Source organism: Penicillium canariense, assembly GCF_028826845.1.
Source record: "Penicillium canariense strain IBT 26290 chromosome Unknown utg000001l_segment0_segment0, whole genome shotgun sequence".
Lineage (NCBI taxonomy): Eukaryota > Fungi > Ascomycota > Eurotiomycetes > Eurotiales > Aspergillaceae > Penicillium > Penicillium canariense.
In genome coordinates, this window is record NW_026622728.1 from 1,894,011 (window position 1) to 1,919,537 (window position 25,527).

Sequence of the window (25,527 nt, forward strand, 5' to 3'; positions counted from 1 at the left end):
TTGTTGACGCTGTACTCTCCGCGGGCTCCACCACGCGTCGCGACTCCCCTCCCCAACCGCCCGGTGCAAACATCCCCCCAATTGACCCCTGGGTGAGCTTGGTGGGACACATATGAGGGACACACATGAGGGACAGGTGAAACTCGTTGGCCCCAGCGAACCCATGAGTGCAATGGACAACGAAGTCCCTCTGCCTCCGCCCCGGCGGATTCGACATCGTTCGCCGTCGCGCCTCTCACCCGCGGGCTCGGTCGCATCGTCCTTTCGCAAATCGCGACGGTTGTCGCGATTGGACGACCGCTCCAGCCAACCGTCCAGTGATCCGGCATTATTTTCGAGTGACGATATTCCCGCATCCGGGCTGGAGAATTACAATGCGCCCGTGGCAGGTGCTGGGCGCAAGCGCCGGTATCGCGGAACCTGGTGGGGAGAACAGGTCGTGGATCCTAAGCGGAAGAGGGCTGATTTCAGGGAGAAGCGCCACGTCGATAGCGGCGTCTGGATGGGGAGCGACGATTCTGTCGCCGAGTCCTCTTTGCCCTCGGAAGATGCGCCAAACTGGGGAGAAGATCTCCTGAAGACTGTGCTTGATCCTCGAGCACCAGGTAAAGCGTTTAATGCGCCGTCGCTGCCCAAAATGCCTGATACAGCGTCAGCACCGGTGCAGCCTCGGCCAGTCATTCTACAAGGGCCGGCCGAATCGGAGGAACAGAAGTATGCGAGAACAGTGATCAATTATTGTCTTGAGAAGGGGGAAGATAGCATTGATCTTGGGTAAGTCATTCCCTACCGCTGCCAATGGAATCCTTGAGTATCTGAGCTCTAACTGGTATCGAAAACAGGAACCTCAATCTGAAATATCTTCCTCCGGGTCTACTCCGGCCCCTGCAGCATCTAACTAAGCTGCCCTCTTTACGAGAGGCGCCCATATCTGAAAATGCCTACTCCTCGCTGCAACCCTTCCTCCGCATCTACCTCTCTAACAACTCCCTCACAACACTCTATACCAGCGAGATCTTTGAGCTGAAAGACCTCAAAGTCCTCACTGTGCGAAACAACAAGCTCATGCGGATCCCCGAGGCAATCCGCAAGCTGACTGCGCTGCAAGTCCTCAACGTCTCCATGAACCGGCTTGATGAGCTCCCGTGGGATCTGCTATGGCTTCTTCAACAAGGTGAACTAAAGCACTTCACCGCACACCCGAACCCATTCCCGTCGATTGAGGAGTCTGAAATCATCGAGTGGCATTGTCAAGCTGGCGAGACCAATAATGGAGATGATGGAGAGGAAGCCGAAGTCGAAGCTCTGAAAGCCCCTCCCCCTCCGAAATTCCGCCAATACGAAGGATCACCTCCTGCTGATGCATGGGCTACTATCCACGTCGCAACAGGGCCGGTGAAACGCTTGGACATGGAAGGCAGACCCGTCAAGTACAGTCCACCGTTCAACGTAGCCGCGGCGTCAGAGACAGCGTCGAGAGCGCCGTCACTGCGCGAGGTCTCTCTCCGGGCGATATCCAAACTCGATGGCATTGATCAGCTCACCGATTTCGAACTGCTCGAGTTTCCGGCGCTCGTGATCCCCCTGATCTCGCTAGCGCGACAGGTCCGACAGGAAGGATCGCAGCACTGCTCAATTTGTCAGCGGGAGTTCATCGTTCCTCGCGCGCAGTGGATCGAGTGGTGGGACTGCATGCCCTATGAGAACGGCATGAAGAGGCCCCGTGCCTCTGGGGAGAAGCTTAGACCGCTACCTTTCAAGCGAGTCAGCTGCAGCTGGGCATGTCTGCCCGAGTTACGGCGTGTAGAATAAGATTTGTTGTTCGGTTGTCCATGTTCACGGGTACGGCCTTGTGTATGGGTTTTCTTGCATGTATTAGAATTCGGTGGTGTTACAGCTTACTGCCGCTATGGATATATGGTTACGCTCATGTTCATTAATTTTCAATATTTCGGACCGACAGTGACTTGTCTTGTGGAAGTGAAATAATTCGGCTACTTGGAGTAGAGTCAGGCAGGAGTTTTCCACTCATTGGTATTGATCGCCTTGTGGGTTGGCTGTACGAGTGCAAGCGTGGGCCGTCCTCTCACTAAGACTTGCTTTTGCTATCGTGGTGCTTGGTGACACCGTGACCAGTATCCTGCCATCTCGTGGAGAATCAGGCCGTCAAATGAAGGGAGTTCAGACATCCCAGGTTCCATCGGGGTATCAAGAAGGGGACACGAGCCCTCGAACGCAACTTTCCAGTGAGCGTTCCTGCAGCCTTTCCCCCGAAGCCGTCGCTTGATGCAGTATGTGCACGCGCATATCGATGATGGCTTCGCGCTGACACTCCCGCCTTGATTTCGTGGGGGGCAGTCCGTCTGCTTGGTGTTTTTCAACTCTTCACGACTGCTGTGCTACACATATCGTGTTCTTGCTTTCCGTTGTAAGGGTTTGCTTCACTTGAGGCTGACGGCAACCTCAACCATCTTGATCCATCGAGTCCGAGTCTCCGGCAGCTCGGCATCGGCAGATATCGCAGATGCTGGACGTTTGTTCTTCTTTGCTGCGCTCTTTGATAGAGAATTTTGCGATTCAACCTTCTCTTCGGAGGTCTTCTGGGAATCCTGCGTACCGTTCGGTTGTTCCCCGTCCCGGCGCTGTTGTTTCCGTGATTCTCGCTCTTTCTTTTCTTCATCCTCAACCACATCATCGACAACGAGTACACTCCCAGTCTTCACTCGAACTGCGTATTCAGCCCCCTTCTCCTCGAACCATTTGCCCACGTTGAGTGCCTTTTCAATCGCGCGCCCGGTAGCTTTGACAAACACCTCTTCCCGCTTCTCGGCGACCTTGGAAAGCTCAGCAAGCTTCTGTTGCTCGGTCTTGCGCGTGTCCTCGAGGCTGATATTGGATGTAGCGCGCTTCTCGGTCTGGCGAAGTAATTTCTGGACGCGCTTTACGGCGCTCATGAACGGCGTCCCGCTCGACATGTAGACGACCTTGGGCACTGAGGCGCCAGCGAAGGGTGAGGCGACTGGAGCATGAGGAATAGGTCGCTTTTCGACTTTTGCATCTGCAGCCCCAGCCGTTAGTCCTGCTGCGCGTGTTCATCTCCAGCATTATCGGCCATGAGAGTCAGTGGGGGGAGATAGTAGTGGGAGGCGCACATTTCGGAAGCTTGACGAGATCCTGATTCTTCTTCTCAAACTGGAGCTGCCGCTCCAAGGGTCCGTTGCCCATAGTGAGATCGCCGTGCTTCTTGCTTCGTTGTTTCTCAAGCTGTCGCAAGAAAGCTGGAGTGGCCGCTCATCGTCGTTCTTTTTCTGCCGGGCGGTGTATGTGTTTGAGATGCAGTGTATGGCTGCCAATTCGGCTGGTCAACGTTCGTGCTTTTTCGTACAATATTTCTATGCCTTGCGATCTTGTTCATACGTTATCTACAGGGGCTATTGCCCGGAAGCACTTGATTTGGGGGGGATTTTCCAGTTTTCAGGATCAGGTTGTGGCCAAGGGTTTGATATCAGACGAGCCGCGGCTAAACATACCGGGAGCTGTCTCCCTTACTCCAACAACACTCAACGACTGCGGAGCAGGAGCATTCTTTCAAGACGGCGGAAACTGTTAACCCAGATGTCATTCAACGGCCAGGAGATTCAAGATGTATTCGATGATACCAGGGAGCCGCCATGAAGCTGTCGAATCAGTCTAAGATGAATCTTCTTAAGCTTAATTCTAGCACATACGACCATAGGGTGTGGAGAACAGGGCTTCCCGTCCGCTCAGCCGTCTCTAAGCCCTAAAGGTATCCATCCGCATGGCCAATTCTTTCTAATGCCCTTTTACACTAGAGCAGCGACGGTTTTACGTTAGGTGAGTGTGGGTGATATGGGTGAGAACTTTGCAGACTGGGCGATAGAGGTGAGAACGGGGTGAGAATTCTCACCCAGGGGGTGATCGGCCCCGCCTGGTGCACTGATCTTGCCTTGGGGCATTTGGAGAAACATATAAACCAACAGCTGTGATTCGGGCTCCGGCCGATGCGGCGAATTTCGCCGCACCAGACAATGTCCCCGCCGGGCCGTTCCCCGAAAGAATGTAAGAAACTATACAAATTACTCCGGTATCTGGTCTTAGGCCTAGGCCATCGTTACTCATAGATAGAACAATATTCTCCCTGATTTTTTGGATCGATATCGCTCATTACTCGTTATTCATACTCGTACTTGCATCTTAGACTACCAATACAATGGCCAACAACAAAATCTTGTTTATTCTTGGCGCAGGGCCTAATGTTGCCACTGCAACTGCGAAGCTCTTTGCGGCACAAGGATACCAAGTCGCTCTCGTCAGCCGCGGAACCTCGACCTCTTTCGATCCCTCCTACTTCTACATCCAGGGCGATCTGTCCAACCCGGAGAAAATCCCTGAGTGGTTTGCTCAAGTCAAGAAGAAGTACGGAAGGTCTCCAAATGTGGTGATCCATAATGGTAAATATGCCGAATCTGTCAAGTTTGTTCCGGCCGGCCAAGAGCTAACCAGCCCATCCTACAGCGTACCATGTCTTCCCGGCGCACCCACAGAATCCCTTATCGCTTAATCTTGGCCAGCTCAACTACGATCTGGCCGTGAACTTCACGTCAGCCTACCTCGCCGCACAAGAGGCTGTCAAGGGCTTTGAGACCCTTCCAGCCGATGTACCCAAGTCGTTCATTTACACTGCCAACGGCCTTAACATGATGCCTATGCCTCGGCTCGTTAGCCTTGGTCTTGGTAAGACTGCTTTGGGCCATGTCATCGAGAATGCTACCCTCTCTTTTCAGGGCAAAGGATACACGTAAGCATCTATGTCCGGGATTTTCAACACCGAGCCAAGCTAATCGCTTTCCAAGCTTCTACTATGGTGACGAACGCCTTGCCAATGGCGACTTTGCCAGTGGCGCTATTAGCGGCATGGCGCATGCGGAGCGCTACTGGGAGCTTAGCCAGGATCCTAAGCAGAGACCGTGGATGGATACCTTTGTTGCTGGACAGGGATACAAGGAGTTTCCTAAGGTTTGATACTGACGAGCATTTGAGCAAACAGAGACGGAGAAATGGATTGCATAGTTTAGTATCTCAAACCGTATACTAGAATTCGTAACATTGAAAATTCTTCAACCCATTCCGGCCCTGATAACTAACTGTAAGAAATTGAATAAAGAAACAGAAGTCATGTTCACATCCAACGTTTGAAGAGGAAAATGAGTGGAAATCTCTCGTAGTTGTTGTAGACGGTTTCCGTATCACGTATAGAAACAAAAAGTTCCGAGTAATAGGCGCCAAATGCAGATTCTTTTGAAAAATCCCAGTAAACAAATGTGTCTTGCATTGTCTATCCATCCTAGTAAAAGCAAGTCCTAAAAGATTAGATAGAAGAGGGACCCGAAGCCATGCTACAAGCAGTCGGGCAACATGTGATGAAGATGCTCGCTGGGATGCTGCTCGTGTCATTGGAAATTTTTGAGTATGATGGCAGCTCGATTGCAAGCTACGGCATTGACAGGATGATTGGAGTGGAGCAGAGCTGCGCAATTGGCTTTTCAAGCAATACACTCTGGATATTGCGTTACAGGAGCCTTTGGCACCCAAAATGAGCATCAAGGCGTTAGCTAGAGCCATTGCTACCAAGCTGGACTTGCTTTCTGTGTCCTCCCGAGGGTTATAGCTCGCTGGTATGATTTTTCGCGTGTTTGTCGGTTGTTTCGTTCTGTTACGATCGATACAGACAAGTCTATATGTTCTCTCCAGGCTTTTATTTCTTAGATATCAACCAGGCTCGCCTGAAGCTTGTCGCTAGTGATAGATCAATACAAATTGCATTGCCCTCTATTAACCCTATTGTTCCTACGTTGTGCTATATGAGTGAGGATAGATATACAAGGCTCGTTCTAAAAGATGACACTTTCCCTTCGTTCTCTTTTTTAACTTCCCACTTACATGTCACTTCTATGTTCTTGGTCACTACCGTTTACATCTTATACTTCACACTCTACTAAATGCCCTGTCGCATAGACTTGTGTTCTCTCATTCACGGCTATATAACTATCACTATATATATATGTTCCGCCCAGTCGTGGGAGAGAAATCATATATGGGGACATTGGGAAAGGTCGTTTATATATTAATGTCAAATTTTCTAGACGGTGGATTGCTTGATGATGGAATTAGGTAGATAGCCAAATGAGCCCTTAAATAGCACCCCTTGATCATTGTGCCTCAGGTTCACCGCCACTTAGTATATATATCAGTCCTACTAAGACATCCAGAAGGGTTTGCGATAGCGTTAAATCCATCTTCTCATCGCTCCAAATATTATTTCGAATCTCCTACCTCTTCCAGAAAGTACTCCAGAGTTTGATCCAAAACATCAGTAGAAATTCCAGGACGGTCAAGGCACCCGATCAAATTGGCTCCTATGAAATACAGTTCTTCACAACACAAACGGGAGACATCCCTTGAAAGAAACATAACTGGACCCCTGAATCCCTCTTTTTCCCTTTTTCTTCTTGATAGCCAAATCCCGCAAACCATTGTCAACGACGACATATTGGCGCCGCTCGCCGAGCTGTCGGCCAAATTCGCCGGGACGGCAGAACCGGAGTAAAACGCCCCCAATACTTAAGGAATGGTATTTACGATAGACTGTCAACCTTCTATCATCTTATTAATATTTCTAGTCATTCATCTCACATTTCAGTATCGCCCAGCAAAATGGCCGATTCTAGCGAAAAAGGACCGTCTTTGGACGCGACCAAAGTTTTTGATGACTGCAATGGGCACTTGAGGTCTGGGGCCTCCACGCCGGACAGTTCAAAAGAGACTGTGCAGGTTGAGGATGAGCGAAACAAGTACCGGTCAATTCATGGTGCCAAAGTGAGAATTGGTCCACGCAGGGCATTCGGCAATTGCTAACGATTGCAGTGGTTTCTTGCTGTGTTGGCGATTTTTTCCTCGGTTTTCCTGTTCGGATTGGATACGACTGCAGTAAGATTCCACCACAATTTTATCCTCCTTTATCCTAATTTTACTTATTGGAATTTGTGCTTTTTTAGGTTGCGGATATTTCCCCTGCGATGATCAGTCGGTTTGGCCAGGCAGATTTGCTTCCCTGGTTGAGCTCTGGCTATGCACTTGGAGCCATGAACATTCTTCCTTGGGGCAAGTCATTCGGAGTCTTCAACCTGAAATGGACATATATCCTCACGGTTGCCCTCTTTGAGGTGGGAAGTGCCATCTGTGGCGCGGCACCGAACATGACGGCCTTGATCATCGGACGAGTGATTTCGTACGTCTGGTCCCTCTTCCTGTTCAGTTGCGATTGCTAACATGACTAGTGGAATTGGAGTAGGTCTCCGCCGAATTGATAGGGCATTTATTTTTCCGAAAACCAACAAAAGCAGGGATCGGGCATGTATCTTGGTTGCATCACATACCTCGCTATGACGACTAGTCCTCGCGAAGGTCCGCATTATATCGGGCTCGTCGGCTTCGTCTGGGGCATTGGCACTGTCCTCGGGCCGATTGTATGATTTCTTTGATATTCTCCATACACGGTACAATCTAATTTGCTACATAGGTCGGCGGTGCATTCGCAGACAGCTCTGCAGGGTGGCGCTGGACCTTCTACATTAACCTCCTGATCGCCGCCCTATTTGCCCCCGTCTACTTCTTCCTGCTCCCTAACATCGACGCACAACCAACGACGAGTTTGCTTCAGAAGCACAAGCAAGTGGACTGGGTGTCCATCATTTTCCTGAATGGATTCATCGCATGTTTCGTCATGGCCATCAACTTCGGAGGTGCCGTTTATGCATGGAATTCTGCTCAGGAAATCGTTCTTTGGGTCATGACGGCGGTCATCTGCGTCGGATTTGTGCTGGCGCAGTATTTCCACCCGCTTGTGAAGAAAGAACAGGTTCTCTTCCCTAGCCATTTGCTGAAGAGCCCTCTCATGCTTAATTTGTCTGTCCAAATGTTTTTGTCATCAGGTGTGCTCCAAGGTCCTATTTACTACATCCCCTTGTACTTTATATTTGCAAAGGTATGCTTGCTTTCCCCTGTTACCACCCCTGTCACTCTCGGTGCACGTCGATGCTAATTGCAAATTTTCAGGCTGATAAAGCCCTTGAAGCCGCCGTGCGGCTTCTACCTTACGTTTTCATGCTGGTCGCTGGTTGTTTGATCAACGCTGCTCTTATGGTCCGGTTTGGATACTACATGCCCTGGTACTTTGGTGGTGGCGCGCTGGTAGTAATTAGCTCAGCATTGATGAGTATGTTCTCAAATCCATGGAATATCTGAATGCGTGGCGCAGCGCTGATGAAATGAATCTTGATCAGGCACCATCAATGCAAATACCTCGAACTCTACCATTTACGGATACACTGTGTTGATGGGAATCGGCGTCGGCTCCTACTGCCAGGCCAGCTACAGTGTATCCCAGCAATTGGTTCCAATGACCGATCTGACCAATGTCGTCGGCTTGATGAGTATCTGTAAGCGCATGGCGATTTTTCCAGCCCTGCAACGGAAGACGCATGCTGACGTTCTTTTCTAGCGCAATTCTTAGGCATCCTGTTTTTCTTGGCGATCATGGGCACTTCCTACCAAAATCTGGTCATCGAGAAAATCCACAAGCTCCTGCCAAATGCTAGCGATATCGATGTCCGTCAATTTATTTCTGGAACCAGCTCCTCCCTCAGCGCTAGCTTGACAAGCTCCCAATTGGCCGCCGTGATAGATGCTATTGTTGTTTCTATGCGATCAGTGTGGATTTTGCTCGCTGTTGCCGGTGGCATTTGCGTGGTGTTGTCTCTTTTCCTAGGGGTATGCTCTGCAAATCCCGAGCTAAATTTTATGAATTATATACTAACTTGCACTCCTTTTACAGAAAGACAAGCTCTTCACCAAGGGTGCCAAGGGCACAGCAATCGCAGCATAAATGTGTCACTTGGGTTGGCAATGGTGAACGAATCCACAGTCAAATGCCTGCCCTTTAGATTGTAGGGCATACCTAAATTGTGAAACTTAGAGTCAGGGCAGGGTTGGAGCGTGTCTGAAACTGATTGTTCTTGCTACACGGTATGGATAGGGTCATTTCATTTGTTTTAACTTGTTTTCGGGATATTCACATTCTAATACCAGAGGGATTGAGCAATCTATTCTCCATTGAAATTTATGTATTTTCGAGTATCTTTTAATTTCCCTTGGGCTTTTTCTCGGGGATTATTCCATTCTTGGACTTTTGTTCGTTGTTTTACGGCGAAACTGGCCGGCACCAATATCGGCCAGTTTCGCCGTGCCATTACTAATGGACCTTCGTTCCTCTCACGTCAGCGTTTTGGACTGCCAACTCCCTTCTTAATACTTCATATCTATCATGTTCTGGGAATCTCAGCCTTAAAGGTACTAATCTAGCCGATCGGCCGTAGTTTCTTCTTCTATTTGTTCAACTACGATAAACTAGCTGCCATGTACGCATGTACCCTCTGCTCGAAGCCCTTCAAACAACGTCAGTTGATACTTTTGACAGGTCTCAAACTGATGCTGCTGAGCATCCTGAGGAGTGACACAGCTAAACTCTTTTTAGTGTTGTCCAGAAACCGGCACCTGGAATATTGCCGTCAGGCACCAGACCGGCCTCGCATGCGAACTCTGTCGTGTCGCGCCTGCAGTGCCGCCAAGACAAAATGCACCAGCTCTCATCCATCGTGCACTCGATGTCTGCGACGCGGCATCGAATGTATATATGAACAGCGGCCCGGTCGGCGGCAACTGCCCAAGCAAGACGGCGCCGATGAGGCCGCTCCAATGGACACACGAACACCAACAGACTCAGTAGGCACTAATCTAGACGACGGCAATGCAGTCAGCCTGATGGCCAATTTCGACCAACTGGCAAATAACATGATCTGGGACGGGCAGTCTAATTCCACGGACTTTCTTTTAATGGATCCAAGCCTCGCTGTTCTCAAGACCACACAAGTTTCTGCACCGACGGTGACCACCGCACCGATGGTGGCAGCCACTCCCGACTTCACATTCGGCTTGCAAAGCTGGGGCATAGATACGCCGGAGCTGCTTGCTGCACTTTCTGCGCCGCCAAAGGTCTCGCCCTTGGCCGATGCGAGGTCTCTCACGCGGCTACCTATTGATGATCCCATCGCACAGCGACACGCCACTCATCTGATTCAAATCCTGCGAGCTTTCCCGCAAATGATGGTCCGCAGAGCGGTTTTCCCACCCTTTATTCATCCCAACTGGCACCGTGGAGATGGGCCTGAAGTGCGGAAGACACTGCCCGAGCCGATTGGTAACTGCATGAGTATTGCACAGATGTTCGCCTCCAGAACGCCCGATACGAGAGCCTTTGTTTGGAACGCTATTAGGACCGAGCAGCGACGACTAATGGAACAGGTAAGCCTGCTTTGCGCTGTAGCTCATATGAATCTACTAAAGCTGATGGAAATTATCCAGTCTGAATCATTCGGGCCGGATGACTTGCTTGGCTCCGTACAATGTTATATTATTTACATTATCATGCGCGTGGTCGACGACGCGGCATATCATAGCGAGCATGACCTCAATATGCTACTAACTTTCGCAGTGGGTTTCCTTTCCTGTTCCTACAAATCGGGTGACGAAAGTTGTGCTAATGGGAAAGAATCAGACTCTCTGCGGCCGCTTCCGCGCGCTTTGTCAAGGCCCATTTAGTCTTCCAGAGCAAACACACCCTAGCCGGGGCTGGCCCGACTGGGTATTTGCCGAGTCTCGGCGCAGGTACGTCGATTCTGTTTGATGGATTCATTTATTGCCCTAATAAAAGCAACCACTAGGGTCGCATGCATCTGGTTCCTGATCGGACAAGTCATATCCACCAAAACGGGTATCCCTTGCGACACGTCGGAAGAATATCATTGTCTTCCCTTGCCGGGTGGCCGATCCCTGTGGGAATGCCGAACTAATCAAGGCTGGGAAGCGGAGTACAGCGAAACACAGACAACTATTCCTGGGAGGCAGCTTACGTATTTCGGTGACTTGATGGAGGCTCAAAAGGCGAACGGTGACCCGAGCATGATTCACAAGATGGATTCATGGAATGCAGAGGCTGATACAATGGGGTTTATGCTTACGCTAGCTACAGCTATGGTTTAGATGGTAGACGTGGTATCCCGACCAACTGGGACTATATTTTCTTTCCCTCTCTAGGAAGCAGGGATCCGTTTTTCCATATCTAATGAATTTTGAGAATTTCATTGATATAGTTGACGTACTTGAGTCCACGGGTATATATCAATGCGTGGATGCACTAGAGAGACCTCAGTTCAAAACAAGATTAGTTGTGTACATTTACGTGCGCCGAAAGGAATCAATGTTGTACAAACGTTAGACTCAACTTGACACGGAAGCAATGCTCGCCTGGACCATTGCCTCTCCCACTTCTACTCCTGAATTGGACTTGATCATCGACATCACCGCTTTTATATCCCCCAACCCTGACAGCCAACCAAATGCATAGGTGAATCACCTTTGTTCTGAATATTCACCGAATTCTCACTTCCCTGTCGCCTGTTCTGTCGAGTCCCATTTTCACCTGTTGGTTTGCTTCTTTCGACAGTTGGTCGGATTTCTCCCTTGATCTGAGACGGTGTGTTGTCTGCGGTTGAAACTGCCGAGTCCACAATGGTATTCTCTCCGTTTTTGCCGTTGCACTTTGTCTTCTCGTCTTTCTTATGGATCCCACTGCCTCGGATTTGGAGATAACTCCCATTCTCAATTTTGCGCTCCTTGAAATATTTGTTTCTTTTCCTCACTTGAGCACATACTCCTCTTTGCCAGCTTCTCAAGCCCACATTCAGCTGCAATATGTATTAATGAGGTCTCTTTTGTGGCGCTTGGGATCCGGCTATACTTCAAGCTTTTGCACGTGTTGATCCGTACATCGATTATAGCTTCTGTGGGCCATAGAATCTCTTCCCCTAAGCTGTCCCTTTCCGCTGTAACAGCAACTGCCACCGGCCCTGACCTCTTCGCTTGACCCTCTGTTTCACTCTAGATATTCAGATAGCTTCATCGCCTGAATGCGATTCGTCTCCTCTCTCTGATGTGTGTTTCCTTCCCCTGGGTTCTGGAGTTTACCTTTTACCAAGAGCTGATTGGTTGGCGCAGAAATCAATGCAGAGCGGCCCACAAAGGATGAGCCTCCATCAAGCACCTACAAACCGGCTGTAGGACCATCTTCATCTTCCCCTCGTCAAGGAAACCCCGCAACGATCTTCACTCATCATGGCATCATCCGGAACAATCCCTCTGCCACCAGCCACACAGGCTGATGACCTGCCTGAGCCAACAACGGTCACCATTTCAGGTGTTCCAAAGTTTTCCCTCACTTCCAACATCACCATATGGGGATATAGAGTCAAGAACTCCCTCAAGCCCCTGATGTTAGGGAACTTGATCGATCCATCCAAACCACGACCGGCATCACCTCGACCCATACTGTTAAGGTGGAGATTTTGGTCTCTGACTGTTCGGGAATGGCTTTTTGACCAGCTCGATGATCAAATAATCGACTTGATCAATAATTTACCTGCAGAGCCAACCTATGCTGACGATCTCTGGAGAGAAATCAACAAGCTCCAATTGGGAGATCCAGAAGAATACGCCAACAAAGCCACATGTGACCTTTTCACCATGCGACGGTCAGATTTCACCACAGCTGCCGAATACATCGAGGCTTGGCAATACCAGAATGGTATCTGCACAGGGCTCAAGGTCGGCGTCACGCCGTATATGTCTACGGTCTTCATGTTCAACCAGCTGGAAGAGGAGCTTCCGAGAACTGTCGGATTCTTACATGGTCAGCTTGCGATGAAAGCGGGGGACGCAGTCAACATGGATAAGCGGGAATTCATCGACCTCTGCAACAAGCTTCTCATCAAGGCCAGAGCTCTTCCAATCCACCATGGCAACGACGCTTTGGTTAAGAAATCCACGAACAGAACCAAAAACAAGAACAAGAGCAAGAAAGATCCAAAGCATTTACTTAATCAGAACCCTAAAGGAGACGTTGCTAAGAAGCAGATACGTCGAGTTCCACCAAAGGGCAAAGACCATGCTGCATATGCTAGAGAATGGCGTCAACACAATCCACAGCGGGACGAGGATGACAAGTGTTCCTATTGCAACCAGCCAAATCATGGCTGTGCCACATGCTCTTATCTCATCGAGCACAAGCCTTCAGGGTGGACTCCATATCCACTGCTCTGGTGCTTCAACTACCAGAGCTTGAAGAGCACCCTTGGCCCTTCACGGCGCACTCGAAACAGAACACCAGAAGAAAGAATGGAAAGTCGACACATATGGTCCAAAGATCGCAGCATGCTTTTGCAACTTCCGGGCGATATACGCAATCAAATCTACACGTGTCTCTTCGCATCGACTAGGCTCACCTTCGGCGAAAGGAGAATCACCCGTATTACGAGGAAAACGATGAACCCTGCACCTAATTCTCTGGCCATTCTTCGTACCTGTCGCCAGGTTAAGCAAGAAGCTGAGGCTCTTTGGCTTGGTCTGGTCCTGTTCAGCTTCGAAACTCCGGAGTCTATGCTCGACAAGCTCTCTCCGCTGCCTTTGACCACCCTTTCAGAGATCCGTCATGTGCGCGTTGGTGGACGCTCATTGATGCTCCAGCCGATAGATGACGACGGTGGTGTGTACTATAGGCTCGTATGGGTCCTCAAGTTGCTTCCAGGTTTGCGCCTGGATAAGCTTACCATCCTTGGGCCGCCTAGCAGCGCAGTTGCCTATGACACTCTTGGAGGATTGATCGAGTATGGGAATGGATGGAGAGAACTCCACTTCATCACACCAAATTCGAAAATGCTCGGCTTTGCCAACATAAATATGTACATGGTAGATCCGTACTTGCGCGAGCCTCAACCAAGCACTTGGAGTGATATCCTATCCAGTCGCGATGGGGCGAACTCCGGGGCTTCCGTCACCATTTTTCGGTCTACACAGTCTGACTCTCCAGGCTCTGTCATCAACCCGCGTACACGCCAACCTTTCGAGCAGAAATTGATCACGCCAAACCAGGCAGACTTCGGCATGACGGAAGACAGAGACTTATTGTCTGGAAGCGAAGCAAGCAAAGAATTATTGGTGGTTGTCAAACGTGGTCGCCATGCTCACATTGAGGAACAAGATAGCCCTCCATTTATGTTTGAAGACATTCGGGATTGGGCACATGGTATGACTTGGGCAGAGATCCGGCGACTGTGTTACGATGTCTTCCCAGGAGATGAGGATGAGAATGATCTGGACGTTGAGACCGATAGGTGCGGTGTGGCTGACGAATATTCATGGGATCTTTTCGACTAGATAGAATGCGTCAAGCGGAACAAGAATGCATCGAGTCAGTCTTACTTGGGAACTAGCTTAGGATCTCGTTGAGGTCAGGCCGGCCGGCTATCGAGGATGGGGAATCACGCCAGACAAAACTTAATTTGCTAGTGAATCACGCTTTGACTTTGTACTCAATCGGTCGGCAAGGACGACCTTGCTCACGAATGCCAACGCGCATTTCAATACCTAGCCGCAGGAGATCTTTCAGGTTACTCTTGTACATTCACAGCGACCTGTATTCAGCGATAGGGACACCCCGGGCATCTTCACAGAGGGGCATGGAAGAGAGCCGTGGGATAAAGCCATCGACCTCTCTCGGACTGTTGGCTGGTTCAGTACCGGGTGGCCATGGTGCAGAATTGCTGTTGTATGTTTTTTTTCTCTCCCTTTTTTTGGTTTTTCTTACAAGTATTCCATTTGACATGACAAGAATATCTCCTAACTTCGTGTTAGACTAGCTTATTATATTTTCAGGTCAAGGTATCAATCCCTGATAACGGAGAGTCTATTAGCTAAGTATCGGACGATAGCGTAGCAGGCTGCGATACTCAGAGCTAGAATGAAGAAAATTAGGCCCTAGAAATTAATTATCGCTTAGCTCCTTACCTGCATTCGTCAATAAGCGGTGCTCTGAGACTGCCGGATTCTTTTTTTTCGTTGATTCCAGGCAACGCGTGTCGAATGGCGAACATTATCCATTTGCCTGCATCGAATGCTGCAGAAGACAGTATCACGCAAGAGATCAGGGTGGAGAATTGGTGGTCTCTGCACATGATCTACCGACTGACTTCTGCAGGTCAAGACGTGGAACTTATAAATGCACGATGGCCACCATCGCTTGCCAATATCAGAAATTGCATTCTGGTCCCTGTGAGCCTAGGCTAGTCGCCGCGGAACATGAGAGCAAGGCTTTGGCAAAGGCCCAGATACAGACGAACTCTTCACAGCATACCACTATGCCCAGTATATCGACAAAGCCGCGGTTATAGGAAGGAAGTTTACCCCATGCCGGTGTACATGAACGTTTGGCAAAACTACCTCGACGAATCCTGATCCGCATGTGGCTCATTCCGGGCCACTCGGTTATCGCACTTTGGAATTGATCCCCTAAAGCCGGCCCACAAACCCTTCACCAAACACGATGGGCATCCTAACTGGGTGGACCCAAGTTCCTCCTGATCGGCTGGGACTTCCAGGGGCACGCCCGTGCTCTCTCACCGACCAACACCTTGAAGGGATTCCAGATTTCTGCGGTTCGGGGAGAAGCAGGTCGCGGATACTGATGAGCATGAGGGCTTTGTTCGGGCTTCGGCTTTAGATATGCTTGCATACCGGCTTCTACGCTGGACTGCCTATCGTGAGGGCACGATAATACCGGACACTCGGTCACGACAGTGCCCAAGGACGAAGATACGAAGATACCAGGAGCGCACATGGATATTCCTTCCAGTGCATTTCACCGCCCGATGAAATCCTCCAGAGCCAGACTGAAAATTGGGCCCGTACAGTGTACGGGCTAGACACCTCGGCATGAAAGACCCTCGGGGTCAAACAACCCAAATTCAGGAAATTCAGGAAATATGCCACACCGTCGCGAAATCGAGCACGTCCAATTGATAATCCGTAAAGGCCATTCCAATCCCAACCCCCTGCCCTACCCCGAAGCCACATGACTGCTTCTCTCCGCAGCGGCTCACAAGGACAGCAAGGAAGGAAAAACAGGGTCAACAGGAGGCCCTATCGCGACCCGTCGTTTCCCTCTGTGCCCCTGGGCCGCAGCGCAATCCTCCGGCCCGGCCTCGACCAGAACCCAAGAACCTGGGATTCGGTTCTGGCACTCAAAGTCGAAATAACAACCTTGATGCCATGATCGTCGTCTAGCTCGCGTCACGAGGACCCTCGAGATCTTGGACAGGGTCTGACATGACGTATCCACCCGACCAGTTGATGTAAAGTACGGAGAAAGAGTAATGAAAGCTTGCCGATCGTAGTGTCTGGACTTTGGTGCACCGGGGTTTACAAAGGCCTGAGGCCCCACGGACGTCCGATCCAGCCCGCTTTGGGAAGGTCGAGTTTTCCGACCCACCAGCGAGGCTGCGACCCGGTTTCCTTGGGGCAGGGCGCTGCAGGGACGGGGCTGTCATTCATTGTCGCGATGTTTTTGATGAAATTAGTCAGGCACAATGCCAAAAGTCAGTTCATATCCTGGCAAGGCTGTGGTGTCATCGAGGCTGGATGAGTAGAACGGTGATCTTTTTGGGGTGAACCTTGAATCTCGAGGGAAAAAAAATGATGGATCGGCAGCATCGCAAATCTGAAACGGCGCAGGTACGCCGCTTGGGCCTGAAAGGCAATTTGGCCAGTTCGTGGGTCGCAGGCGGGGATTGACGGCGAGAACCATGGTCGACGGCTCCGATTGCGGTTGTTTATTGTGGTGCATGCGGAGGGTTCTGTTATCTCGGTCAAAATGGAGAGGGACTTCTGTCCAGAGTCTACCTATCACAATTTCACGGAGTCGAACTTTTGGAGATCGAGGGGATCGCTCGGGTGGTGGCTGTGGCTTGGTTGCTCCCATGTCTTTTCTTTTCTGTCGGGGATGGGGCGAGGAGGCCCCCGGTGGTGCAGCACAGCAGAGATTGCGTGGTCCCCCCCCCCGATCGAGGCACTGTTTCGCCTCCGCGAAGGCCAGGTGACAAGTGCCTCCTAAAAAAGACTGCGCCGCGGCGTAGAGTGATCTATATTTGCGCGGTCGCTTGCGGATACGATGGCGATCTCGCCTCCGTCCCTCTTCTCTTCAATTTATTGCCGCGTAGCATCTCGAGTTGTTTCTTTCAATTCTTCCTTAGTAGTGTATTATGCGCCCACGAGTTATACAGCGGGTCGCTGAAACCGTGCATTGAGAGGAGAGGAAGGGGCAGCCGCAGGAAGAATTGACCAGTCCGGTGGAGGGTGCCAGGCAAAACAAAGGTACCGTGCATTGCAGGCTGATTCTTCCGCGGCCACAGATGGAGCGGCCTCCAACGGTGCGAAATTCCCCAGGACCCGGACATGGATGTACTAGCCTGCGCTACGGCGGCGCAATCCAGCCCGTCGGGCCCGGACGCAGTGCGAGACACAGGACAAGGCCCAGCTAGTGTTGATTACACGGGGGCCAAGTGGGTCGGAATCGCGGAAGGCCAACGGCTGTGTTGCCCGGTGGTGACCTTGGCTGAGTGCACAGGTGGGAAGGTCAAAGGCACAACGGGCACCGAGGGATCCAGTCGGATGAGGAAAGTCGAATCAAAGGAGCGAATTGAGCGCTGAATCGTCGTGAGTGGAGGAAGGTGGAGGATTCGGTGGGTAAGGGCGGAGCAGCAGAAGTTGAAAGGCGAGAATGGACGGGTTCCACCGGACGGGTCGATGGGCGGTCGAGACGGTTCGTTTCTCGTCTGGATGGAGTCGCCTTTTAGAGGCCCTCTTTTCCCCTCTTTCCCTGGTGACATCTGCTTTTCTGCTATTCTGCTATTCTGCTCTTCTGCTCTTCTGTTGTTCTGCCATTCTACCATCTCTCTCTCTCTCTTTCCTCTCAATCCCTTGCTCTCCTTCCACGTCCTTTTCGTAAACAAAACCACCACCTCTCGTTCCTGGAAGGCTGTGAAACGTGTCTTACACTCGGCCATTCTCCTCTCTTCTCACCATCATTTCGACCCTTCGATCCTTGAGAGCAAGCCTCCAAATCAACACGCCAACGTTCCTGGCCTCAGTTTTTGCCTTTTTGCATAGATCAATCTTGCCGCCGCGAGGTCCGACCAGCCAACGACATCGAACGCCGCGGCCCCCTCGCGTCACCATTTCAGACACCTCAAAACCGTCTTCAACTTCTCAGACACTCACCACCTCCTGCTCCCCCCTTGGCTTTCTTAGCCACAGACTTGCCACTTCGGCACGGAGTATGGCCGGTGTTGCATGCATCTGATCTGATCCGCTCTGATCTCCGCTTGATCCTCTCACCACGCGTATCCTGCCACTTTTTTTTGTCTTTTCTTTCCCCACCCTCTCATTTGCCAGACGTTTCACACACCCTTCCCTCGGGCGTGTTTGAAAATCGTCCCAGCCCTCGGAAGCTTGTCGAGCATTCATACTTATGCGACTGGGGTCTTTCGAATCCTCTTGCCTTTTCTTCTCCTCTCTAAGACTCTGGACATTCCCTTTCCGCACCAAAGCAATTCGTCCCCACTCTCTTGCATCATGTCTCCGCCGCCCCAGTCGCTCAGAAGCCCTGACGGCGTCTCCCTGACATGGATCTTCGACCACTGCCTCCGCTACCCAGGCTCTTATGAAATCCCCCTCCGCGACATGTATGCCCTCAACTGCCACCCCACCAAGTCCTACCTGCCCGGCAGCAGCTCGCCGGAAACCGCCTTCAGCTCGCGCAACTCGACCTCAACTCGATCCTCGGCCTCTTCCCAGGAGAGCTCCCTGGATGCTGCCGCCGACTTCCGCTCTCAGTTGATCCATCAGATCTCCCGGATGCCCTCGCAGCCTTGCTCGCTCCCACCAAGCTTCTTAACCTCCTTCCTCCGCCGTTGCTTCCCGCGGGAGCTGGAGCAAGTCGACTTTCCCCAGGGCTTGACTGCGTTGGACTACGCAAAGGACTTGGAGACCCGCTGGAAGAAAGAGATGTCCTTGGCCCTGCAGCGATTGAACATTGGGCGCGAGGATGCAAAGAACCCGAGCCACTCCGAGCTAGCCTTGAAGTATCCCGGAGTCATGGCTTGGCTCGAGTCAGTCAACGGCAAGGCCCGCACTCTTGAGGCCCTGTACACCCAAGTCTACATCGGCCTGCGTCGCTGGATGATTGTTAACGAGGTCCTTCTTGAGCCGCACAACAAACCCAACCATATTGCCATGCTCAATACCCTCTACCCTCCCATCTCGCCTGGGGCGGCGACTCCCCCCCCCCAGTTGACCTATCAAATTCTCAAAATGCACCGGGAAGCGTACTTTAAGATCATCAACAATGCCAGCACGCGCGGTACAGACGCGGTGTACAAAATCATCCACCAAGGCGAGCCTGAAGAGGCTCAGAGCGTGTGGCCTTTGGTCCATGAAGCTTTGGAAAACTACCTGAACTTGGTCAACGAGGTGATTGATGAGTGCGTCTTGGTCAACGAGCCCGCTCACCTCGACGGACCCGGCAGCCCCTACCGCAGCAAGAGCCGCAAGGTCGACTCGGGCTGCAGCTTTGGCTCCTCTGGAACCGGAACGAATGTCAACGCGGAAGGTGTCATGGAGAAGCCCCTCCCCCAGTTCCCCATTCCTAAGGACAAGGAGAGCTCAAGCAAGGGGTCGGTCTTGGAACGCCTCTCCCGTGAAATACGCTCCCTGGGCCCCGCCGCAAAGCTCCGCAACCTCAGGAAGATGAAGTCCACCACCGCCCTCGCTCGGCCTGGCAGCCAGCACAGCTCCATCCAAAGCTCTTCCATCTTTGACATCTCCGAGGCCAAGCGCGAGCGCCTCATCCGTGACGCGTACAGTCGCAAGAATTCCCAGTCCCAGGTGTCGACCACCGACGGCCAGTAAAGCGACGGCTGATTCAGATTCACCCCTCGCCCTACCACCTACCATTCCCTTGTTGAGCACGGATTTAACATAAAACCCTTTTCCCATTACATTTCCCTCGGCGTCTATTACACTGGAAAGAAAAAAAGAGACCTCGCAGGTTGCATATATGGGGTCGCTGTGATATTTTCTCTCTTCTCTCATCCTTTCTCTCACGTGGAGCTTTTGGCGCACTCGAACATTGCATGCATCCTGGGTGGCAAAAGTTTGGCGTCAGAACCACTTGTTTTAACGACATTATGTGTTTACGATCATCATCCTCGGCGAATTAGGTTCCAATTGAGCTTGAAATAAACTAAGAATATCTACTTCTATGTTCTTGTAGTGTGCATAGTTCGTAGTGGTCCTAGGAATCTTCGGGTCCATGGTTATAGCCAGCACTCCGAAAATGCAGCTAGGCAGTAATTTCAAAGAGAATTTGGCATAAGCAAAAGGCTTTCTGACTAGAAAAAAGTCATGCCATTTCTCGGCGAGGCCAGGTAGATAGCACTGACCTGTAAGTGCGTCCCACTAATAATCCGTTCGATGGCAGGCGCGACCTGCACTAATTGCCGCTTCGCCCGCCGTACAAGCTGCGATAAGCGCGATAGGAGAATGATCCAAGTGTCCAGATCCGCATGGCATCACCGCGTCTGTTTGCGAGATCGCTGGGCTCATCTGGCCCATGATGTTTATCATTACCATAACAAAACTGCCCTCGGAATAAGTATAAAGACCGTTCGACCCTGACTCCGACAGAAAAGCCTCCGGGCGCTGTCCTTAACACACCATTTACCCTCCGACTCTCAGCATCCCCATCCATAGCATCAGGATGACGGTCCCCTCGAGATCCCACCCCTCATGGCATTGGTGTGCGGCCATTGTGGCTCTACTACCAGCATGTCTGGTTAGTGCAAGCCCGGCAGTCAACGTGGCTCTCCAGGCTCCATTCGATTCCTCGCCGTACTTGCTCGAAATGCTGTATGTGAATGCTATCCTGCTACTCCTTGCCTAGGTTTGAATGACTGGGAGAGTGATACTTATCATCATGCTTAGCGAAACTGCTGCCGAAGAAAACTCCACTTCCTACTTCCCATTACTCGATCGCATTGCCGACGGCGCCTTTGAGGAAGCTACGTCCGAGAAGGAGCTGTATGACCGCTTCTTGCAGGTCGTTCACGAAGATGGGCATCTGCGCACCCCCGAGAGCCTCTCTTCATTCAAACTCTCGTTGGCTCTTCGGTCCTCGGCGCCTCGGATTCAGGCCCATTACCAGTACTACAATACTTCGGTGCAGCAGTCGTTGATGGCCGCACAGGATGCGGCGTGTCCGGTTTGGGTTCACCTAGAGGGGAGGCAGTATTGCTCCTCCCTGATGGAGCGCGCACAGCAGGATGTTGGAGGAGAATTGTGCGTATAGCTCCGTGCATTGCAACTGGGAAAGGGCTGGCTGACTTTCAGGACCTAGAGATCCTAGAGAGCTACCATTCGACCGAGTCCTCGGCGATGTCTCGCATCCCCCCGCTGTTCTTTACGCAGATGTGTCGGCTCCAATGTTCAAGGACTTCCATGAGACTTTAAGCGACATGGCGAAGCAAGGCCAAATCTCGTATCGCGTGCGCTACCGATCTCCTCAGCACTGGACCTCGCGGCCTTTGTTTGTCTCGGGATACGGCGTGGAACTTGCGTTGAAGCGGACGGATTACATTGTCATTGACGACCGAGATGCGGAGCAGCGGGATGAAAGCGAGAAGGATAGTACCTCGGCTGGCTCTGAAGGATTGAAGGAAGACGCGCCGGATGACCTGCGCCCTCTTTCTTCTTCGGAGGCGTCGAGACTGGGCCTGAACTCTGCAAGCTACGTGATGGACAGCGAAGACCCGCTGAACACTTTGATCAAACTGTCGCAAAACTTTCCCAAGTATTCGTCCATCATCGCCGCTCATAATGCAACTGCGGAGTTACGACAAGAAATTCGTGGCAACCGGGCGCGAATGATCCCGGCTGGATCCAACGTGATGTGGATCAACGGCGTGCAAATTGACCCCCGACAAATAGATGCGTTCTCCCTGCTCGATCATCTCCGCCGGGAGAGAAGGCTGATTGCAAAGTTCCGAGATCTGGGTCTGTCTGCTCAGGAGGCTGTGAAGCTCCTATCACACCCGACACTCGCAGAGTCCCATGCCGATGATGATTCCCAGCGGTATGACTACCGTGATACTGTTGAAGGAGGCGAGACCATTATTTGGATGAACAATCTCGAGAAGGACTCGCGGTACGAATCCTGGCCAAGCGACCTCGAAGCAGTATGTTTTTTTCAATGCCTTTTTGCATTTGCGATTCTTATACTGACCGGATTATAGCTTATCACAAACACCTATCCGGGACAACTACCCCAAGTCCGTCGTGACTTGCACAACGTCGTCATGCCGGTTGATTTGTCCAGCGCAGAAGATGTGCTCTTGGTTGTCAACCAGGTCCAGACTTTCATCAAACGCATGATCCCTATCCGATTTGGCTTGGTGCCAACCGCATCGTCTCCGGACGCCATTTCCCAGCTGAAAGTGGCCCACTATCTCCAGAAGAATTTCGGTCTCGCATCGTTGCTTCACTACCTGGAAGATTCCGCCTCCAAAGGAAAGGCAGGAGAACCCGACAAGGCGTCATTTACTGCTGTAACTAAGGGACGGAAACCGCGCGCAGAAAAGGAAGCTCTCTCGTTCGACCAAGTGCTGAAGGGCGAGCACTACGATGCCGCGGTTACACGTACAGCTGCTTACCAGCGTCGCTTGAGCCTGAATGGTGAAGCTCCTCATTTCCTGGTTAACGGCATCCCGGTCTCTCGCGAGGGTAACTGGATGCAGGAGCTGAGTATGCTAATTAGTAGGGATCTCAAGCTGATCCAGCAAGCTATCGTTGAGGGCATTTTCGAGGAAGCTGTTGTGTTGCCAGAGTTCTACCTGGCTGGTGCGTTTGAGAGACGCAACACATTTCTCATGCCCGAAGACCCCAAGAGCGCTCGGATTGTGGATCTTGCCAACATCTTCGGTCCCGGTTCCGCGGTTCTGGACAAGCTTCCTCAGATTGAACCTGAAAGCGGCGTCTTGGGCGGTATTCACATCATTGTCGTTGGTGACTTTGACTCAGAGGCTGGTTTGAAGCTTCTCATTCATGCTTTGAACTTCCGAAAGGAGAATGGCGAGGTGGAGCTTCTCCTGGTGCACAATGGTGCACCCGAGGCTGGAGGGAGCATCCGAGCGATCCAACATTCCCTTGCCAAGGGTGAAGATATCGATGGCATTCTGGCTGCCATTGGCTCTTCTGAGGCCTCAGAAACGTCGGAGCCTGAAAGTCAAGACTTTACACGCGTCCACCGACGCCTGGCAGAGAAACTGGGATTCGAGGCTGGCGCGGAAGGCCTCGTGGTCAACGGCCGGGCTGTTGGTCCCATACCGAAGGAATTCCCCTTGAGTGTGGAAGAAATCAGCCAGCTCGTCGCCTATGAACGATCCAAGCGGATTGAACCTGTCGCGCAAGCTGCCCTGTCCCTCGGTTTGAATAACAAGCTCTCCAAGCCGCTCGATCTTGCTAAACTTTCTTCGATGGTTTCCCTTTCTACAATCTCCGATGTCCCGGAAGAAATCTTCGAGTCCGCGCCAGACTTCCGATTGGACGTCTCTGACAAATGGAAGACTGAACACTCCGTGATCACGGTTTCTAACTCCGAGGACCCGGCAATCAATGTCGCAGCCGTCCTTGACCCGGCATCTGAACCAGCCCAGAGGTGGCTGCCCATTCTCAAGGTTCTCTCCGAATTGGCCGGTGTCCAGCTGAAGATCTTCTTGAACCCTAAAGATGAGCTCAAAGAGCTTCCTGTCAAGCGTTTCTATCGCTACGTTCTGGAATCAGAGCCGTCGTTTACTGCGGATGGATCTCTCTCACGCCCTGGAGCTTCCTTCACCGGCGTGCCTGTCGAGGCATTGCTGACTCTGGGCATGGATGTTCCCACCTCGTGGCTTGTGGCGCCCAAGGAATCGGTGTACGACCCGGACAATATCAAGCTGAGCACACTCAAAGCTGGGGCCAATGTCGACGCTATCTATGCCCTAGAACATATTCTGATCGAAGGTCACTCTCGCGATGTTACGACCAACTCCCCACCCCGCGGAGTGCAGCTTGTTCTAGGCACTGAGGATAACCCTCACTTTGCCGACACCATCATCATGGCCAACCTGGGTTACTTCCAGTTCAAGGCACAGCCTGGTCTGTGGCAAATCAACCTCAAGCCCGGTCGCAGCGAGAAGCTCTTTAACCTTGACAGTGTTGGCGGTCTCGGATATCGCCCACAACCTGGTGACGCAAACACCGAAGTCACCCTTCTGTCCTTCCAAGGCCGGACTCTCTTCCCCCGTCTCTCTCGCAAACCGGGTCACGAAAATGATGATGTCCTGGAGGTAGGCCATCAGCCTGGCTCGACGCGAGACTACCTCTCCAAAGGCCTTAGTTTCGCTTCTGGTGTCCTCTCCAGTGTTGGTGTTGGTTCCAAGTCGGGCGAGCAACACGCCGATATCAACATCTTCTCCGTCGCCAGTGGCCACCTGTACGAGCGCATGCTGAACATCATGATGGTGTCCGTGATGCGCCATACCAAGCACACTGTGAAGTTCTGGTTTATCGAGCAATTTTTGTCTCCCTCTTTCCGCGCGTTCCTTCCCCACCTCGCCGAAGAATACGGCTTCTCCTACGAGATGGTCACGTACAAGTGGCCGCACTGGCTGCGCCCGCAGAAGGAGAAGCAGCGCGAGATTTGGGGATACAAGATGCTATTCCTGGACGTGTTGTTCCCCCTGTCTTTGGAGAAAGTGATCTTCGTTGACGCAGACCAGATCGTTCGGACGGACATGTATGATCTCGTGACGCATGACTTGCAAGGCGCGCCGTATGGCTTCACCCCGATGGGCGACTCGCGCACGGAGATGGAGGGCTTCCGCTTCTGGAAGCAGGGCTATTGGAGCACGTTCCTGCGCGGCAAGCCGTACCATATCTCGGCGCTGTACGTTGTCGATCTGAACCGTTTCCGCGCCCTCGCTGCAGGCGACCGTCTGCGTGGCCAGTACCAGATGCTCTCGGCGGACCCCAACAGTTTGAGTAACCTGGACCAGGACCTGCCGAACCACATGCAGCACCATATTCCCATTCACAGTCTGCCGCAGGAGTGGCTGTGGTGCGAGACGTGGTGCTCGGATGAAGACCTGGCATCGGCGAGGACCATTGATCTCTGCAATAACCCGCAAACCAAGGAGCCCAAGTTGGCTCGGGCGAGGAGACAGGTTCCTGAGTGGACCGTGTACGATGATGAGATTGCTGTGCTGGCGAAGCGTGTTGCCTCGGAGCAGATTGGGTTCGTGCAGACTGGGGAGGATGCGGCACAAAAAGAGACTGTTGTTGATGAGGAGAAGGCGGAGGAGGACCGGAAGGATGAACTATAGATGGGTAGACTTGACGCATTGATTGTGG

At 51.8% G+C, this 25,527-nt stretch overlaps 9 protein-coding genes across 9 annotated transcripts; 8 read left to right on the forward strand and 1 right to left on the reverse strand.

Annotated features, from left to right (window-relative positions):
* Positions 1 to 172: 172 nt before the first annotated feature.
* N7482_000651 (leucine-rich repeat domain-containing protein) lies at positions 173 to 1,812 on the forward strand (the record flags this gene model as incomplete). The annotated part of the gene is made up of 2 exons (XM_056682776.1): positions 173 to 774; positions 843 to 1,812. 2 exons carry the CDS (start codon positions 173 to 175, stop codon positions 1,810 to 1,812), a joined length of 1,572 nt encoding a protein of 523 aa, XP_056546382.1.
* A 629-nt stretch (positions 1,813 to 2,441) lies between these two features.
* On the reverse strand, positions 2,442 to 3,225 carry N7482_000652 (ribonuclease P subunit p20 family protein; the record flags this gene model as incomplete). Its single annotated transcript, XM_056682777.1, has 2 exons — positions 2,442 to 3,058; positions 3,153 to 3,225. The coding sequence occupies 2 exons, from the start codon at positions 3,223 to 3,225 to the stop codon at positions 2,442 to 2,444; spliced, it is 690 nt and encodes a 229-aa protein (XP_056546383.1).
* Positions 3,226 to 4,231: 1,006 nt separating this feature from the next.
* N7482_000653 (uncharacterized protein) lies at positions 4,232 to 5,043 on the forward strand (the record flags this gene model as incomplete). Its single annotated transcript, XM_056682778.1, has 3 exons — positions 4,232 to 4,472; positions 4,537 to 4,819; positions 4,875 to 5,043. 3 exons carry the CDS (start codon positions 4,232 to 4,234, stop codon positions 5,041 to 5,043), a joined length of 693 nt encoding a protein of 230 aa, XP_056546384.1.
* A 1,692-nt stretch (positions 5,044 to 6,735) lies between these two features.
* N7482_000654 (uncharacterized protein) lies at positions 6,736 to 8,965 on the forward strand (the record flags this gene model as incomplete). Its single annotated transcript, XM_056682779.1, has 10 exons — positions 6,736 to 6,897; positions 6,946 to 7,008; positions 7,077 to 7,309; positions 7,359 to 7,368; positions 7,425 to 7,547; positions 7,601 to 8,065; positions 8,137 to 8,296; positions 8,364 to 8,519; positions 8,582 to 8,850; positions 8,915 to 8,965. The coding sequence occupies 10 exons, from the start codon at positions 6,736 to 6,738 to the stop codon at positions 8,963 to 8,965; spliced, it is 1,692 nt and encodes a 563-aa protein (XP_056546385.1).
* A 704-nt stretch (positions 8,966 to 9,669) lies between these two features.
* On the forward strand, positions 9,670 to 11,178 carry N7482_000655 (Zn(II)2Cys6 transcription factor domain-containing protein; the record flags this gene model as incomplete). The annotated part of the gene is made up of 3 exons (XM_056682780.1): positions 9,670 to 10,440; positions 10,631 to 10,803; positions 10,860 to 11,178. The coding sequence occupies 3 exons, from the start codon at positions 9,670 to 9,672 to the stop codon at positions 11,176 to 11,178; spliced, it is 1,263 nt and encodes a 420-aa protein (XP_056546386.1).
* A 1,131-nt stretch (positions 11,179 to 12,309) lies between these two features.
* N7482_000656 (uncharacterized protein) lies at positions 12,310 to 14,406 on the forward strand (the record flags this gene model as incomplete). Its single annotated transcript, XM_056682781.1, has 1 exon — positions 12,310 to 14,406. One exon carries the CDS (start codon positions 12,310 to 12,312, stop codon positions 14,404 to 14,406), a length of 2,097 nt encoding a protein of 698 aa, XP_056546387.1.
* A 3,072-nt stretch (positions 14,407 to 17,478) lies between these two features.
* On the forward strand, positions 17,479 to 17,733 carry N7482_000657 (uncharacterized protein; the record flags this gene model as incomplete). Its single annotated transcript, XM_056682782.1, has 1 exon — positions 17,479 to 17,733. The coding sequence occupies one exon, from the start codon at positions 17,479 to 17,481 to the stop codon at positions 17,731 to 17,733; it is 255 nt and encodes an 84-aa protein (XP_056546388.1).
* Positions 17,734 to 18,657: 924 nt separating this feature from the next.
* N7482_000658 (uncharacterized protein) lies at positions 18,658 to 19,992 on the forward strand (the record flags this gene model as incomplete). The annotated part of the gene is made up of 1 exon (XM_056682783.1): positions 18,658 to 19,992. The coding sequence occupies one exon, from the start codon at positions 18,658 to 18,660 to the stop codon at positions 19,990 to 19,992; it is 1,335 nt and encodes a 444-aa protein (XP_056546389.1).
* An 850-nt stretch (positions 19,993 to 20,842) lies between these two features.
* N7482_000659 (putative UDP-glucose:glycoprotein glucosyltransferase) lies at positions 20,843 to 25,499 on the forward strand (the record flags this gene model as incomplete). Its single annotated transcript, XM_056682784.1, has 4 exons — positions 20,843 to 20,991; positions 21,067 to 21,420; positions 21,479 to 22,316; positions 22,374 to 25,499. The coding sequence occupies 4 exons, from the start codon at positions 20,843 to 20,845 to the stop codon at positions 25,497 to 25,499; spliced, it is 4,467 nt and encodes a 1,488-aa protein (XP_056546390.1).
* Between the last annotated feature and the right edge of the window lie 28 nt (positions 25,500 to 25,527).